This window comes from Anabrus simplex, chromosome 2 (assembly GCF_040414725.1).
Source record: "Anabrus simplex isolate iqAnaSimp1 chromosome 2, ASM4041472v1, whole genome shotgun sequence".
In the NCBI taxonomy this organism is placed as follows: domain Eukaryota; kingdom Metazoa; phylum Arthropoda; class Insecta; order Orthoptera; family Tettigoniidae; genus Anabrus; species Anabrus simplex.
The window spans coordinates 1,195,944,323-1,195,963,967 of record NC_090266.1 but is presented as its reverse complement, the minus strand read 5'-3'; the positions used below and the strand labels follow the sequence as shown (position 1 = coordinate 1,195,963,967).

The window sequence follows — 19,645 nt, the reverse complement described above, 5'->3', positions numbered from 1 at the left end:
GATTATGCATGGTGTGCATGTAGAATGTTGAGCCTAATTTAGTTGGAATTTCATTTAGTATCTTTGCGGGTGTATTTGAGTAATTTTGGAATTTTGCAAGCTCGCTGTGTTGAAGATCTGCTTCTGTTCAGTCCTAGTCGTTGATTTAGTTCTGATTACTTAGTATCTGCTTGTGTTATGTGTTATTTGAGGTATTTTCTGCGGTATACTTGGGCCCTGGCTAAGTCGAGCGTGGGTTAAAAATTTAAATTAAAGCTAATACTTGGATCTTTGGTATCCTGTAGTACTGTATACACCAATTTATGCTCCTTTTCTTGTTCCCTGTTTCTTGCTCCCTTGCGATCCTTCTTTTCGGTGGTAATGTTCATTTAATCTTGGTATCGAAAGAAGAAGACTGCATTTCTTAGTAGGTAAATGGGAACTTGATAAATAAAACTGATATTAAGATTGAGAATATCTCTATTGCTATCTCAAAAGATTTATACTTGATGTTTGGCAATTTTCTATTAATTAACTGAAACATGTTCGGGTAAGAAATACCCAAGAACTTGCAAATTAATCTTTTTGAAGAAGATAATTCCGGGCGTTCATCGTAATGGTGATGCATTTATCTACTGTATATGAACTATGAATCAACATTTTGGTTATGTGGCTGGTGTAGTACAACAGACTTATTATTCTTGTGATATCTGTGCTAAACTAGTTTTGGGTTTAATGGTACTAACTACTGTTGAAATTCATATACATTGGTATGTTGGTGTTTCTGGGGCATGATTGAATCGTGTTAAGGCAGTGCATTGAAATGAACTTATCTCGGTGTGTCGTTTTCTCATATGGACTCCTTCACCAAAATTTAGTATACATTTGGGCCACCGCAGTGTGTGACAAAGTACGAGTGTACGTGTGGTTTCTGGGTGGGAGGCTGAGACAGAACTAATAAATATTCTCCTTGTTTGACATTTTTGAGTTGGAGTCTATCTCCGTTGAAATTATTTCGTTTTATCTCCCTGCAAGATATGGACTTAATCTTTATGGTGACTTAAAATCACGAACTGCTTCCTTCTCCTATGACAGAAGATAAGTTGCTATTCATTTGAAACTTAATTATACGCAGCTGCTCGTAGTTATGTCGGGACTGTAAGCCCCTATCTGTTAATATCCTCTACCGGGAGTTGTTTAAGTTCTGGGTGGACTGTGACCTATTGCGCAGCCCTCTGGCGCATTGCGCTCCTGGAGTGACTAAGCCAACTTCCGCCTACCATTGCAAGAGCAAGAGAGAGGTTGTCTGCCGAGAACATGGAAGCCGAACAGACGTGTGTGCATAGCTTCGCTATGATGTTCATCTACAAGATGGTACCAGGATGATCCAGTGGATATTCGGGGTCACATTCCCCGATTTATGTGTTCCCCTACTCTGGACGAATGTTTGGAGCATCGCAGATGTAGTATTTCCTATTAATTTTATTTAATTTGAACATCGATCTAGTGTAAGTACAGCGTCCTCCTTCAACGACACTGCCAAAACTGTAAGTTTGAAATTTTTTCTCTAACTTCATTTTGCTACGATTTTGTTGAAGTGCTTGTGCTAATTGATTGGTGACACATGGAATGCCTCTCCTGGAATAACAACATCGAAATTTACCCGAACTTGAATTTAATAATAATAATAATAATAATAATAATAATAATAATAATAATAATAATAATAATAATAATAATAATAATAATAATAATAATAACTTTTCGGGCAGTGTGCTGTGGTTAGAAATCTGTTCCATGCATTTGTACCGTCTTTCAAACTACGAATTGTTCAAAATTGGAAACCTAAATATGTGTTACAAATATTGTAATATTTATTCTGGTCACTTTTCCGTTATTTTCTCTTTAAAAAAAACAAGGTGATGCCTTAAGCCCTTGTTAGAGGGGCTGTATTAGGGTAATGAAAGATACTAAGCGAGGCAGTTTTCAAAAGGTTTTTCTATGTGGTTATTTCCTTTTTCTGCTTATTTCTGCCTTTCTTTACGGCCTTTTCTTTTCCCTCTGGGAAATTGTTTTTCGATTTTTCATGCAGTCTGTTGATGGCATTGTTGTGATCCTAATTGGGATTGGTTTACTTCCTCTGGGGTGAACATTAATTGTTGTTGTTGCCATGGGGATGTGACATAAAGGTTGTTGACATTGAAATGATTATTATGCTCCGATGGGATGCTGAAATGTTGATTGCTAAGTTCGTTTGTCCTTAATTTTTGGCCCGATTATCTATGTGTGATTTGATTTATTTCTAGGTATCTCTGTTTACCTGCAGGATATGATTATCCTGATTTTTCCCCGATTTATTTACGGGATTTTCCTAATTTTTCTCTATTTGTGCGTGGGTATAGTATCCTTGTATAAACTCCTCGCCTAGTACCTCAAGTGAATTTCTTTGTTCGCTGAGTGTATTTTCCAAGAGAAGTAAAAGTTAGCCTAACAAATTTATTTCATGCAAATTAACTAAATTAATGATTTGTAAAGATTTAATCTAATTCAAAGGCATCAAACCGTATCATGATTTATTTGTAATTTATAACTAGGAAGGTAGGTTATGCTGGTTATGGAACTAATATTGGGTCCCAATAATCTAGGCCGGTTCGAACTGTAGGGTAGTAGTTGTTTTTGTTATTTCTCTATTTAAAATTTTTCTTTTTCCTGTTTTTATGGGTTTTTTTTTCTTTTTTTTTTGGAGTCCAGAGGTTATTTAATTTTCTCTCCTTCTTTCATTAAATATATTTATTTATTAGAAAGTATCCTGGACATGTTTTTCTCGTAGTCATTTGAAACCATACAGTGATATTTATTTTCCTTCTTTCCACGGACTCTGGTCACCTGGTCTATTCGTGGTAAGTACTGTTTTGTTGTGTTCAGTTTTTATTTCTAGGTGACATTTGCTTCCACCTTGTTTAGTTTTTTTTTTTTCCCTGATTCTTTGTCTTGTTGCTACCTGTGCGGACACTGTGGGGATGGGTGTTCATGCGGGTTAGTTATTACATTTTTAATAAAATATCCACTCAGACTCCAGAACACTTAGCAGGTGCCCTTATTGAAGAATGGAGGAAAATTCCCCAACCAGAGGTGCATAGATCAATCAGAAGCGTGGCTCAAATTTGTGAATCAGTGACAGGCATCTCCATTTTGGTTGGTTAAGAACACTGCCCTCCTCTGCGAACCATGTGACCTTGCCGCGGTGGGGAGGCTTGCGTGTCCCAATGATGCAGATAGCCGAGCCGCAGGTGCAACCATATCGGATGGGTATCTGTTGAGAGACCAGACTAACGAATGGTTCATCGAAAGGGGGGTAGCAGCATTTCGGTAGTTGCAAGGGCGGCAGTCTAGATGATTGACTGATACGGCCTTGTAATAATACTCAACATGGCTTAGCTGTGTTGATACTGCTACACGGCTGAAAGCAACGGGAAACTACAGCCGTAACTACCTCCCGAGGACATGCAGCTCTCTCTGTATGAATGATGTACTGATGATGGCTTCCTTCCGGGTAAAATATTCCGGAGGTAAACTAGTCCCCCATTCGGATCTCCGGGTGGGGACTACATGAGAGGGGGCGATCATCAGGAAGATGGATACTGACATTCTGCGAGTCGGAGCGTGGAATGTTAGAAGTTTGAATTGTTGTGGTAGGTTAGAGAATCTGAAAAGGGAGATGGATAGGCTAAAGTTAGATGTAGTTGGTGTAAGTGAAGTACGTTGGCAGGAAGAACAGGATTTTTGGTGAGGCGACTACCGAATTATCAACACGAAATCAAACAGGGGAAATGCAGGAGTTGGTTTAATAATGAATAAGAAAATAGGGCAGCGGATAAGCTACTACGACCAGCATAGTGAAAGAATTATTGTCGTCAAGATAGACACCAAACCAATGCCCACCACAATAGTGCAGGTCTATATGCCAACTAGTTCAGCGGATGATGAAGAAATTGAAAGAATATATGAGGAGATAGAATATTTAATACAATATGTAAAAGGTGACGAGAATCTAATTGTGATGGGAGACTGGAATGCAGTGGTAGGCCAAGGAGGAGAAGGTAGTACAGTAGGAGAATTTGGATTGGGACAAAGGAACGAAAGAGGAAGTCGGCTGGTTGAATTCTGCACTGATCATAATTTATTCCTTGCCAATACTTGGTTCAAACACCACAAACGGCAGCTGTATACGTGGACGAGACCTGGAGACACTGGAAGGTATCAAATGGTCTTCATTATGATTAGGCAGAGATTCAGAAACCAGGTGTTGGATTGCAAAACTTTCCCAGGAGCAGACGTGGACTCTGACCACAACTTGTTGGTCATGAAATGCCATCTGAAGTTGAAGAACTTGAAGAAAGGAAAGAATGCAAAAAGATGGGATCTAGACAAGTTGAAAGAAAAGAGTGTGAGGGATTGTTTCAAGGAACATGTTGCACAAGGACTAAATGAAAAGGCTGAAGGAAACACAATAGAGGAAGAGTGGAGAGTCATGAAAAATGAAGTCAGTAGGGCTGCTGAAGAAATGTTAGGAAGGAAGAAAAGATCAACTAAGAATCAGTGGATAACTCAGGAGATACTAGACCTGATTGATGAATGACGAAAATACAAGAATGCTAGAAATGAAGAAGACAGAAAAGAATACAGGTGATTAAAGAATGAAGTGGATAGAAAGTGCAAGATAGCTAAGAAAGAAAGGCTGAAGGAGAAGTGCAAGGATGTCGAAGGCTGTATGGTCGTGGGAATGGTAGATGCTGCATACAGGAAAATCAAGGAAACCTTTGGAGAAAGGAAATCTAGGTGCATGAATATTAAGAGCTCAGATGGAAAGCCACTTCTAGGGAAAGAAGACAAAGCAGAAAGATGGCAGGAGCATATCCAACAGTTGTATCAAAGTAACAATGTAGGTAATTTGGTTCTGGAACATGAAGAGGTAGTTGATGCTAATGAAATGGGAGACCCAATTTTGAGGTCAGAGTTTGAGAGAGCTGTGAGTGACCTAAATAGGAACAAGGCACCTGGAATTGATGATATTCCCTCTGAATTACTGACTGCCTTAGGAGAAACCAGCATAGTAAGGTTATTTCATTTAGTGTGCAGGATGTATGAGACAGGAGAAGTCCCATCCGATTTTCGGCAGAATGTTGTTATACCTATTCCCAAGAAAGCCGGTGCTGACAGGTGTGAAAACTACCGCACCATTAGTTTAGTATCTCATGCCTGCAAAATTTTAACACGTATTATTTACAGAAGAATGGAAAAACAAGTTGAAGCTGAGTTGGGAGAAGATCAATTTGGCTTCAGAAGAAATGTAGGAACACGTGAAGCAATCCTGACTTTACGTTTGATCTTAGAGGATCGAATCAAGAAGGACAAGCCCACGTACATGGCATTCGTAGATCTAGAAAAGGCATTCGAGAATGTTGATTGGAACAAGCTATTTATGATTCTGAAGATGATAGGGATCAGATACCGAGAACGAAGAATTATCTACAACCTGTATAAAAATCAGTCTGCAGTGATAAGAATTGAGGGCTTTGAAAAAGAAGCAGCAATCCAGAAAGGAGTGAGGCAAGGCTGCAGTTTGTCCCCTCTCCTTTTCAATGTTTACATAGAACAGGCAGTAAAGGAAATCAAAGAGAAATTTGGAAAGGGAATCACAGTCCAAGGGGAGGAAATCAAAACCTTGAGATTTGCCGATGATACTGTTATTTTATCTGAGACTGCAGAAGATAATACCAATATAAATGGTCCGTTATTGGACATTATAAATTTTCCAGCTAGCTCATTCTTGGTTGCCAGCGTTTCGCCCTCATGTGCTAGGGTGGGCTCATCAGTTGGTACCTAGCACACTTACCAATACGCTGGCTAGTGCATACCGTGGAGGCCACTGCGTAGGCTAACTGGAGCCACCGGCAGTGCCAATGCACTAAGAGACTTTGTCTCATCACTAAAAATTGATGCCTGCTTGGCCATCAGATGATATAGATGTTGATTCCCATAGGGAATCTGAAATATTTGTCCTGAATGAGCAAATTTATAATACCAATATAAATGGTCCGTTATTGGACATTATAAATTTTCCAGCTAGCTCATTCTTGGTTGCCAGCGTTTCGCCCTCATGTGCTAGGGTGGGCTCATCAGTTGGTACCTAGCACACTTACCAATACGCTGGCTAGTGCATACCGTGGAGGCCACTGCGTAGGCTAACTGGAGCCACCGGCAGTGCCAATGCACTAAGAGACTTTGTCTCATCACTAAAAATTGATGCCTGCTTGGCCATCAGATGATATAGATGTTGATTCCCATAGGGAATCTGAAATATTTGTCCTGAATGAGCAAATTTATAATACCAATATAAATGGTCCGTTATTGGACATTATAAATTTTCCAGCTAGCTCATTCTTGGTTGCCAGCGTTTCGCCCTCATGTGCTAGGGTGGGCTCATCAGTTGGTACCTAGCACACTTACCAATACGCTGGCTAGTGCATACCGTGGAGGCCACTGCGTAGGCTAACTGGAGCCACCGGCAGTGCCAATGCACTAAGAGACTTTGTCTCATCACTAAAAATTGATGCCTGCTTGGCCATCAGATGATATAGATGTTGATTCCCATAGGGAATCTGAAATATTTGTCCTGAATGAGCAAATTTATAATACCAATATAAATGGTCCGTTATTGGACATTATAAATTTTCCAGCTAGCTCATTCTTGGTTGCCAGCGTTTCGCCCTCATGTGCTAGGGTGGGCTCATCAGTTGGTACCTAGCACACTTACCAATACGCTGGCTAGTGCATACCGTGGAGGCCACTGCGTAGGCTAAATGGAGCCACCGGCAGTGCCAATGCACTAAGAGACTTTGTCTCATCACTAAAAATTGATGCCTGCTTGGCCATCAGATGATATAGATGTTGATTCCCATAGGGAATCTGAAATATTTGTCCTGAATGAGCAAATTTATAATACCAATATAAATGGTCCGTTATTGGACATTATAAATTTTCCAGCTAGCTCATTCTTGGTTGCCAGCGTTTCGCCCTCATGTGCTAGGGTGGGCTCATCAGTTGGTACCTAGCACACTTACCAATACGCTGGCTAGTGCATACCGTGGACATGAGGGCGAAACGCTGGCAACCAAGAATGAGCTAGCTGGAAAATTTATAATGTCCAATAACGGACCATTTATATTGGTATTATAAATTTGCTCATTCAGGACAAATATTTCAGATTCCCTATGGGAATCAACATCTATATCATCTGATGGCCAAGCAGGCATCAATTTTTAGTGATGAGACAAAGTCTCTTAGTGCATTGGCACTGCCGGTGGCTCCAGTTAGCCTACGCAGTGGCCTCCACGGTATGCACTAGCCAGCGTATTGGTAAGTGTGCTAGGTACCAACTGATGAGCCCACCCTAGCACATGAGGGCGAAACGCTGGCAACCAAGAATGAGCTAGCTGGAAAATTTATAATGTCCAATAACGGACCATTTATATTGGTATTATAAATTTGCTCATTCAGGACAAATATTTCAGATTCCCTATGGGAATCAACATCTATATCATCTGATGGCCAAGCAGGCATCAATTTTTAGTGATGAGACAAAGTCTCTTAGTGCATTGGCACTGCCGGTGGCTCCAGTTAGCCTACGCAGTGGCCTCCACGGTATGCACTAGCCAGCGTATTGGTAAGTGTGCTAGGTACCAACTGATGAGCCCACCCTAGCACATGAGGGCGAAACGCTGGCAACCAAGAATGAGCTAGCTGGAAAATTTATAATGTCCAATAACGGACCATTTATATTGGTATTATAAATTTGCTCATTCAGGACAAATATTTCAGATTCCCTATGGGAATCAACATCTATATCATCTGATGGCCAAGCAGGCATCAATTTTTAGTGATGAGACAAAGTCTCTTAGTGCATTGGCACTGCCGGTGGCTCCAGTTAGCCTACGCAGTGGCCTCCACGGTATGCACTAGCCAGCGTATTGGTAAGTGTGCTAGGTACCAACTGATGAGCCCACCCTAGCACATGAGGGCGAAACGCTGGCAACCAAGAATGAGCTAGCTGGAAAATTTATAATGTCCAATAACGGACCATTTATATTGGTATTATAAATTTGCTCATTCAGGACAAATATTTCAGATTCCCTATGGGAATCAACATCTATATCATCTGATGGCCAAGCAGGCATCAATTTTTAGTGATGAGACAAAGTCTCTTAGTGCATTGGCACTGCCGGTGGCTCCAGTTAGCCTACGCAGTGGCCTCCACGGTATGCACTAGCCAGCGTATTGGTAAGTGTGCTAGGTACCAACTGATGAGCCCACCCTAGCACATGAGGGCGAAACGCTGGCAACCAAGAATGAGCTAGCTGGAAAATTTATAATGTCCAATAACGGACCATTTATATTGGTATTATAAATTTGCTCATTCAGGACAAATATTTCAGATTCCCTATGGGAATCAACATCTATATCATCTGATGGCCAAGCAGGCATCAATTTTTAGTGATGAGACAAAGTCTCTTAGTGCATTGGCACTGCCGGTGGCTCCAGTTAGCCTACGCAGTGGCCTCCACGGTATGCACTAGCCAGCGTATTGGTAAGTGTGCTAGGTACCAACTGATGAGCCCACCCTAGCACATGAGGGCGAAACGCTGGCAACCAAGAATGAGCTAGCTGGAAAATTTATAATGTCCAATAACGGACCATTTATATTGGTATTATAAATTTGCTCATTCAGGACAAATATTTCAGATTCCCTATGGGAATCAACATCTATATCATCTGATGGCCAAGCAGGCATCAATTTTTAGTGATGAGACAAAGTCTCTTAGTGCATTGGCACTGCCGGTGGCTCCAGTTAGCCTACGCAGTGGCCTCCACGGTATGCACTAGCCAGCGTATTGGTAAGTGTGCTAGGTACCAACTGATGAGCCCACCCTAGCACATGAGGGCGAAACGCTGGCAACCAAGAATGAGCTAGCTGGAAAATTTATAATGTCCAATAACGGACCATTTATATTGGTATTATAAATTTGCTCATTCAGGACAAATATTTCAGATTCCCTATGGGAATCAACATCTATATCATCTGATGGCCAAGCAGGCATCAATTTTTAGTGATGAGACAAAGTCTCTTAGTGCATTGGCACTGCCGGTGGCTCCAGTTAGCCTACGCAGTGGCCTCCACGGTATGCACTAGCCAGCGTATTGGTAAGTGTGCTAGGTACCAACTGATGAGCCCACCCTAGCACATGAGGGCGAAACGCTGGCAACCAAGAATGAGCTAGCTGGAAAATTTATAATGTCCAATAACGGACCATTTATATTGGTATTATAAATTTGCTCATTCAGGACAAATATTTCAGATTCCCTATGGGAATCAACATCTATATCATCTGATGGCCAAGCAGGCATCAATTTTTAGTGATGAGACAAAGTCTCTTAGTGCATTGGCACTGCCGGTGGCTCCAGTTAGCCTACGCAGTGGCCTCCACGGTATGCACTAGCCAGCGTATTGGTAAGTGTGCTAGGTACCAACTGATGAGCCCACCCTAGCACATGAGGGCGAAACGCTGGCAACCAAGAATGAGCTAGCTGGAAAATTTATAATGTCCAATAACGGACCATTTATATTGGTATTATAAATTTGCTCATTCAGGACAAATATTTCAGATTCCCTATGGGAATCAACATCTATATCAACTGCAGAAGATCTCGAGAAGTTGCTGAATGGTATGGATGAAGTCTTGGGTAAGGACTACAAGATGAAAATAAATAAGTCCAAAACATAAGTAATGGAGTGCAGTCGAACGAAGGCAGGTGATGTAGGAAATATTAGATTAGGAAACGAAATCTTAAAGGAAGTAGATGAATATTGTTACTTGGGTAGTAAAATAACTAACGATGGCAGAAGTAAGGAGGACATAAAATGCAGACTAGCACAAGCAAGGAAGAGCTTTCTTAAGAAAAGAAATTTGCTCACTTCAAACATTGATATCGGAATTAGAAAGATGTTTTTGAAGACTTTCGTGTGGAGCGTGGCATTGTATGGAAGTGAAACGTGGACGATAACTAGCTCAGAAAGAAAGAGAATAGACGCTTTTGAAATGTGGTGTTACAGAAGAATGATGAAAGTCAGATGGATAGATCGAATCACGAATGAAGAGATACTGAATCGAATTGGTGAGAGGAGATCGATTTGGCTAAATTTGACGAGAAGAAGAGATAGAATGATAGGACACATCTTAAGACACCCATTACTTGTTCAGTTGGTTTTTTTTTTTTTTTTTTTGCTAGGGGCTTTACGTCGCACCGACACAGATAGGTCTTATGGCGACGATGGGATAGGAAAGGCCTAGGAGTTGGAAGGAAGCGGCCGTGGCCTTAATTAAGGTACAGCCCCAGCATTTGCCTGGTGTGAAAATGGGAAACCACGGAAAACCATCTTCAGGGCTGCCGATAGTGGGATTCGAACCTACTATCTCCCGGATGCAAGCTCACAGCCGCACGCCTCTACGCGCACAGCCAACTCGCCCGGTCAGTTGGTTTTAGAAGGAAGTGTAGGTGGTAAGAACGGTAGGGGTAGACCAAGGTATGAATATGACAAACAGATCAGAGCAGATGTAGGATGCAATAGTTACGTAGAAATGAAAAGGTTAGCACAGGATAGGGCGGCATGGAGAGCTCCATCAAACCAGTCTATGGACTGATGACTCAAACAACAACAAGAACACTGCATTTGATTTCTGCTTCAGTATCTGCATATGCAATGAGAAGAAATCAAGATGTACCAGTACATTATTATATCTGGCTCCATGGTTGAATGATCAGGATAGTGTTCTTTGTTTTAGAGGGCCCCGGTTTGATTCTCGTCCAGTCCAGTGATTTTAACTTTAAATGGGTCATTCCCCTGGCTCATGGACTGGGAGACTTTACTTTGCCCAACATCCCTGCAACTCATACACCACACAGAACACTATCATCCACTACAATAACATACAGTTTCCTATATACGGCAGATGCTGCCCACCCTCATCGGTGGGTCTGCCTTACAAGGGCTGCACCAGCATAGAAATAGCCATATGAAATTATTATTAAAGAAATAAGAAAGTTATAAATGTATTGCTCTACACACAACTATAGCAAGAGATCTGTACAAACTCTTGTCCACTAACAATTTGGAGCAATGTATTTTCCCCTGTAAGATTACAACACATAAATGACCATAGGAAATTTATTGTATACAAGAAACTGAAGTTATATAATACATGCTCAGGAGTAATTATTGTGAGAGATGTAAAAGGCACTACCTGAACTAGAATCTGTGATCCAGGAAAGAGTTTGAGTGATACTCGAGGCTGGAGACGCTTGTCTTCACAATTCTCCCGAAATTTGTTTGGTAAAGCAGCGTAGCGATATCGTTCTAAAGAGAGTTCCATTGGTACCGCCCCAGTTGGCTCCACCTCCTCTGCGAAAACCTGACTGTCTGTACAAAACAAGGAGATATTAGAAACAAAGCAAATCATAACATACTAAGATGTACATTTCTATTGGCAAGTTAGTAAACTACATTATTGATAGTTAAACAAAAATAATACATTACAGAATCAAGTATTTGATATTCTTCAGCATGGATAGCAAATTTTTGCCCAAAAGAAGTTGCTATTTGCTTTACGTCGCACCAACACAGATATGTCTTATGGCGATGATGGGATAGGAAAGGCCTAGGAATTGGAAGGAAGCGGCCATGGCCTTAATTAAGGTACAGCCCCGACATTTGCCTGGTGTGAAAATGAGAAACCACGGAAAACCATCTTCAGGGCTGCCGACAGTGGGGCTCGAACCCACTATCTCCCGATTATCGGATACTGGCCGCACTTAAGTGACTGCAGCTATCGATTCACAATTAAGTATTTATTTATTTTCCACCTAGTCGATACAATGATTGCTTAAGGCAATTTTAAAGGTCAAAAGTGGTACATGTTTCGTATATTATCAACATCTTCAGCCACATAACACTGTTTAGATGAAAAATATATAAAATTGACCAAGTAATGCTTTAGAGGAAGTGTCCTTAAAATTAACATAAGATTGACAAGATTAAAACAAACAAATAACTCAAGAGAAAATATATAAATTATTTCTACAATAGAAAGCAGTCGTCAAGGAAACACTTGTACAATATTCCATAGAGAAATTGTCCTAATAAATATTCTTTTCTTAATAATTCATGAAAAAAGATCAATTTATAAATTATAAATTATACAATTTATAAGTAATTATCGAAATGAAGAAATCCTGATATCACAGTGCAGCTCTTATTATTAATGTAGATGAAAATATAACTAAATTCCTAGTTGTCAAATCTTATTAAGCCTGCTTTCCTTTGGAACAGTAACTCCTGTCATTCTTTCACAGTTTTGCGCCGGGTGTAATATTGATGATGCGTTCTTCCTTGCTCTTGCACCTGAGGAGGTGGAGGAGCGGGGGATATAGGTGTGTCAAGAACTTCCTTGCTGTCACCTATAGCTTCAACTGAGGAGGAATAAGTTGTAGGGCTATCTGTAGGTGGAGAAATTCCAATTCTTTTTTCTTGATCCTTCTCAAGCATTTTCAAATATACTAGAATTTGATAATATAATGGATTCTTATATTCTACAGCCTCATTAAGGTTATCTCTTTTCTTTACAAGTTGGTCTAGATGAATGTACAGGTCTTCATATGTGTTCATTAAGCTGCCCTTTTTTAACTTTTTTTATGATGGTCAGGTCTTGTTCTATGTTGGTAAATTTATGAGCTGTGGCAGTCATGTGTGATCCCATTGCTGAGAATCTTCTATGTTTTTCAGCATTCACATGTTCCAAATATCTAACTTTAAAATTGCGGCCAGATTGTCCTATGTATGTATTCTTACATTCAAAGCATGTGAGTTTATATATACCGGAATCAAAAAATTTATCTTTTTCCGAGAGATTTATTGTATCATGGTTGAAAATACTATGTTTCATGTTGTTATTGGTGGAAAATGCAATTTTTGAAATTTTTTCTCTTAAATAAATTTGTTATTACATGAATGTTTGGATTATTATATGTGAACTTGATATATTTTTCAGTTTTACTAGGTTCGACTGCTAATTTAGATTGGACCGGGCGAGTTGGCTGTGCACGTAGAGGCGCGCGGCTGCGAGCTTGCATCCGGGAGATAGTAGGTTCGAATCCCACTATCGGCAGCCCTGAAAATGGTTTTCCGTGGTTTCCCATTTTTACACCAGGCAAATGCTGGGGCTGTACCTTAATTAAGGCCACGGCCGCTTCCTTCCAACTCCTAGGCCTTTCCTATCCCATCGTCGCCATAAGACCTATCTGTGTCGGTGCGACGTAAAGCCCCTAGCAAAAAAAAAAATTTAGATTGTTGCTTCTCTGAAAATTTATTAATTATTTTATCAATCATGTTATTGTTGAAACCATTCAAGAGGGCTTGTTGTCGGATAAACAACAGTTCTTTATTCCTTTCAGATTTGGATAAAGGAATACTAAACGCTCTGTTAACGTAACTATAATATGCTGATCTTTTCTGTGCCTCAGGGTGTAACGAGTTGTTCTTGATAGTGGTCAGTGTGAAAGTTGATTTTCTGTGTATTTTGAAAGAAAATCCTTTTTCTTCTCTTGTTGTGACTATGTTCAGAAAATTCAGTGATTTTTCAACTTCTTCTTCTAAAGTGAATTTTATATTGGAATCCAAATTATTCAATATATTTAAAACTTTATTGCTATCGGTGAGTGTGTTATCTATTATAGCGTAAACATCGTCCACATAACGTGTCCAAAAATCCAAACCCTCTATTTGATTAATAATTTTCGTGTGTTCCAAATAGTCTAAGTATATATTAGCCAATATTCCTGATGCTGGGGCTCCCATTGAGAGTCCTTTTTGTCGGTAAATTTTATTATTAAACGTAAAATAATTTTGATTTAACACGAATTTTAAAACATTAATAAAATCTTCAATTTCTGGTATGCTTACTAATTTGTTCTTCGTTAAATTCTTCTTAATGATTCTGATAGTGTCTTCTATTGGAATGTTTGTATACATGTTGGTTATGTCAAACGAACATGTCGTGTGAGATGATCGAAGTTTAAAATCTTTAACTAGATTGCAAAAATCCACTGAGTTTTTGATAGATGTTTTACAATGAAATACGTATTTACTTGATAAGAAATTATGTATAAATCTAGAAGTTTTATAAATGGGGCTATTTTTGAAATTTATGATAGGTCTAATCGGTTCTCCCTGTTTATGTAATTTCGGTAGTGCTCTTGCAGTCGGGAGTCTAGGGTTCATATTTATTAATGTTTGCACATCATGTTCATTAAACAAGAAAGACGTGCTTTTTATTAGTTTTTTAAGATCCCTCTGAAATTGAAGATTTTATTAATGTTTTAAAATTTGTGACATCCCACACTCTCATGTGGCAACTACTGAAACTACGTGGGAACAAGTGAAGAATATCAACCATCGTCTAAATTCACAGAACAACGCTCTGAACATCTTGGCCTGCGACGATCAGTGAACCCCATAGGACAAGTTGCAAACCGGTGTAAGCAAGGAGGTTTTAGATGCTAGAGTGTCGCTAACATTGGATAACCTCATTAAGAACAGTTCACTCCTTGACGAACTTGAAGGCAGAGCACCCAATGAGGTCATACAGAAACTTACAGAGAGTATTGATTTTAATACTGATGTAATAAGAGAATTAACATGTGAACTCACCAAACAAGATGAGGCAATAACTGATCTTCAACGACAGGCGATAGGAAAGATGAGTTGGAAAGTTATCAACGTCGGAATACTTTATGTATAATTGGAGTACCTGAAACTGCAAGGGAATACACGGACAACCACATTCAGGAGATTGCCACTCGGATCAATGTTCCACCTATCCCACAATGATGGACCGTTCACACAGAGTTGGTACTGAAGTCACAACAAAACCAGACCCGACATTGTGAAATTTGTTTCATATGCCTACCGAAATTCAGTCTTCAAATCAAAGAGGCTGCTAAAGAACAGTAATATAACTATACTATACTTTACTATCACTCTAACATCAAGAAATCTCAGCAGCTGTTGCTACGCACAAGATTCTCAAAATGAAGACCCCATCCTAATTTTATAACACATTTAAACCTATGGAGTCGGTAAATAACAGAGACAATAGGTTTATAAAAACTACCCTTCAATTGTTGTTGTTGCTATTGGCTTTATGTCGCACCGACACAGATAAGTCTTATGGCGATGATGGGATAGGAAAGGGCTAGGACTGGGAAGAAAGCAGCCGTGGCCTTAATTAAGGTACAGCCCCAGCATTTGCCTGGTGTGAAAATGGGAAACCACGGAAAACCATCTTCAGGCTGCCGACAGTGGGGTTCGAACCCACTATCTCCCGAATACTGGATACTGGCCGCACTTAAGCGACTGCAGCTATCGAGCTCAGTAAAACTACCCTTCAAATTCCCTTTTATCGTATCACTAAAGTTAACAGCACATTTAATTTCATAACACAAACTGTATCCAATTAAAGCAGTCCTTAGCATCTGTCTCCCTGAAGGAGTATGCAAGGGGCTGAGATCAGGTATTCTTGTGTCTAAGAATCAGAAATATGTATATTTCTAAGAAAATTGTGTTTCTGTACCGTGCTAACATTCTCAAACGTGCTGTAAGCCATTTCACTAAATTCAGTGTGGACTGTGGATGGTGTTATAATGGTGTGCACTGGTAATGTGAAACATCAAGTGAGGACGGAACGTGACCTCAAGGAACTGAAGAAATGCTACCCAGCTCCACTGTAATGAAGCAGCGAGGTAATTGGCATTCCTGTGCATCACTCGATTACTGGAATATTTTGGACGAGAAGTAGAGATAATTTTGGTGAGGCTAACAATTCAAAAGTTTCTCCTTTTGCAACCATTCTATTTAGAGTAGCATATTAGTTATAATTTATTTTAATACTTAGAAATATCTGCTAATGCAATTAATTCTTTTACCAATTTTCTACTCATTATCTCACTTCAGCACATAATTTATAAATCCTTAATTTTTTTTTGATATAGGCTACTAAAATCATCATACTTCTTTGAATGATCTGCTATTGAACTACGGTATTGTGTTTAACCCTTTGTGCTATATTGAGCCGTATCCTGCCGGCCCATAATAATAATTGGAATATTATTTGACCAAATATGTGAAATTTACTTACAAAAGTTACAGTCTAACATGTTAAAGCATCGTACCCTAAGATAGTTGATACCGGATGTTGAGCAAGACAGTAAGTCGCTGGATGTTGCTTCACATTTCCGTATGACCGTGAGAAAGGATAGCGTACCCAAGCGTTGGTAAGGATCGACATGTGTATTAGATGCTGACCAAGCAAGATATTTCAGCCAATGGGAACTTAAGGATTTGGCAAACCTGGAGGCTACACCACGCCAAATCTTAATTCCAGGATGACCAACGTGCTCTGTGGATAAAGTCAGTTTCTGTAGATAATCGGTTTTCCACAGTTTCTGAAGTCAGATATATTTGGAAATGTATTATAGAAATTGGTGGAAGAGATTTGCTAGTGTTTGAACTGTGTTTTGTAAATATATCATAATAAGTATTGTGTCATTATATATGACGAACTCTCTGATTGGTGGTTGGTTCAGACACCCGGGAACCCCAGCATTATTGGCGTCACCGAAGCCTCCTCAGTAACCCAAGCTCTGGAGAGCGTCAGTCCGTAGTAAAAGTTTGAACAGTGCGGATGCACCAACTCTGTTTTTTCGGTGGTAAAGATTTGAACAGTGCAGGTGCATTAACTCTGTGACTGGTGTTATTCCAGTAATAGTAACTGGTTCTCATTGATACTTTAAATTGTGCAGTCGCAATATTTACTGTACTTGAGTAAATGAAATAGTATAATTTTGGAGAGTTTACTTTCTATTGATAAAGACGGTGTTCAGTGACCGCTGAGTAACAAGTGTAGTGGAAATGTGCTATTGTTTCACTATTTCGTGACGGGCGCGTATTCGCGTGGAACTTCCGTACCGAACCGTGTGCTGCTTTTTAAACTGTATTTTTACCCTTTAAGTGAAGTGTGTAATATATATATGTGAATCAGTGTGTTTAGCTGATCTGGTAAAGAGAAGGGTATTTCGGCTCGCAGCAGTAAGCAGCGAAGAGATTATCAACTATAGTCTTCTGTGTTCCAGTGAATTATTTTCCAGCAAGATGATGGATACACCTGCAGAGGAAGGAAGTGCATTCACACATGTTAATGATGTGATTAATATGGAGTAGATCCCTAAATCAGTGGGGATGTAAGCTGCTATCCTGGTTTCCCGAGAGTCATGTAAAGTAAGACGCATGTATTATTTATGGCATGATATGTAAGTTATGTTAAGGTACTAGGGCAGTGCAGATAGAATTTAATTTCATGTAAAGTAAGCCTGACGGCATGTCTTTGTTTAATTTTGTTGCTATGATAGATTCGGATACGAGAATAATGCATGTTTATTTTATTTTCATTTTGCTTTTTGAGTAGATGTTTGGGAAAATGAGGGATTGATAGGATTAGTTGTTGTTTATTGGTGTATACTACTTAGCGTAGGATATTCCGAGTTTTCCTTATGTATATGCTAGAAGGACTAGATCGACAGGTTCATTTTTATATTTACGTCAAACATGTCTTAGTTCATTTTATTTCGGTTATTCAGAGAGACAGGTATAGCTATTTTGCATGATGCATGGTTTTACAGAAGCTGCCAGAAGGAGCTGCAGAACGTCGTCGTTAAAATAAGATCTTTGAAGTTAAGTTGGATTCTGTTTGTCTGATGGTCTACCAAGGACTCGAACTGCGTCTCATTATGTGGAAAGGCCAGTGGGATTAATGAGATAATAATTGCATGCTGAATTATAATGTATTGGTGCAGGCTGATTGTATGCCTGACAAGATAAAGAGTATTGTACAGATGTGTGTGCCTGCCTAGTGTCTTCTGAGTATACTGTGATCAGAATGGACAGTGTTAATTCCAGACTATTGAGTCTGATGTTGTTAAATGGCCCAAGCATGCTAAGAAGGAATGAATATATGTGAGTTTCCGTGTAGTTGATGAAAGGCGTTATCTCATGGCAAGCTGATTCCTGGCCTGTGTTTATCTGTATGTGCGAAGGAGACAGTATTTCCTTGTGGCGGCCTCGGGAGACAAAATCCAATCTTCAGCATAGTGGAGTTCAATATTTCTTTACAGCTCGTAATCTACCCAGAAGTACATGACGGATGACCGCGCTGTTGAGCGATCAAACGCAGCAGATGGAGGCAATGTTGCCCATTGCTTTCTTCATGATATCAAGGATTATTTATATGTTTTTCCCTTACAGGATGATGTTTTACATTATTATTTGTGATTGTTTACCTTGTCTCGTTGCTTTTATAGGAAACAGCCTGAGTGCTGAAGTATTGTTGGTTTATCTAGTTCTGTCTAGATCTTTTGTAGTGAACCGGGATTCACATTAGAATCAGTGTAGCATTTAAGACTTTACTCGATATCCGATGTATATATATGTTTAGTTTGACTATTTGAAGTGTTGTAAATACAGTATAGGATTTGCCCCTAGTATTTTGCATAAATTACATAGCGTCCATTGCGTCTTAATTATTTTTCTTTTCGTCGTAATTTTTTTTGTATAATGTAACTTTTTATTTAATTGTAATTTCGGCGACTCTCGGGATTAACTTAACTTTGAAACCGTATCGTTGGGATGCGATAGTGTGAAACTCCATACGGAAATACCACATGGCAGTGTTTGCGTACACTTGTTGCCATACAACATAAACATTGGACTATAAGAAGAAATTCAGTCTTGATTTATATAAATGTTCTTTGTTGAACTTATTTTGTTAATGTCAAATTTGTATAATCATTCAATTAACGTTTTTAATTTCGACTTATTTAAATACTTTGAGTTTATTTTTTTTACAAATTATTATTTTTCTTGATTCAATTATTTTCGTGTGATTTGATCGGGGATATTTATTAATAAATCCATCTTACCCCCTATGATTGTTTCTCATTCGTGTTATACCTCCATTTCCTGTCATTGATTGCTATTTTAGTGTAGAACTTCGACTTTTTATCCTGACCCAATCGACAACCAACCCACACTCTGCCCAACCCTGAGTTAGTCGGATGTTCATACAGGAATGGAGGCATCGTCCTAGCGGGTATTTACCCCTGGGTACGGTACAATATTGTACTCATGACAAGTAATGAGTGTGTCTTACCTGACTTACTATACAGTGTTAGTGTGAGAAACACAAGAAGTCTTAAGGTCATTCATATTAATTCTCAGTCTCTTGTTGAATCCTCCCATATATCTGAGTGGTACATTTTTGGCAAGAGTTCTTTTGATATTATCGGAGTCAGTGAAACATTTCTTAAATCTTCAGTAACAGATCCTGCCATCTTTGTCGATGGGTATAATATTTTCCAAAATGACAGAATAAACAGAGGCGCTGGTGGTGTTTTACTTGAAGAACAGCATAAAATGTAGTGTACTTAGCAAATCTCCTGTGGA

The 19,645-nt window shown here is 39.3% G+C and overlaps 1 protein-coding gene across 1 annotated transcript in view; it reads right to left on the bottom strand.

The window, feature by feature from the left end:
- Window positions 1-19,645, bottom strand: part of LOC136863405 (serine-enriched protein) — a 274,549-nt gene that overhangs the window by 94,055 nt on the left and 160,849 nt on the right. Inside the window, exon 7 of the mRNA XM_067139816.2 lies at window positions 11,340-11,515. Within this exon, the coding sequence (XP_066995917.1) occupies window positions 11,340-11,515 (176 nt within the window). The remainder of the gene's footprint in view (window positions 1-11,339; window positions 11,516-19,645) is intronic.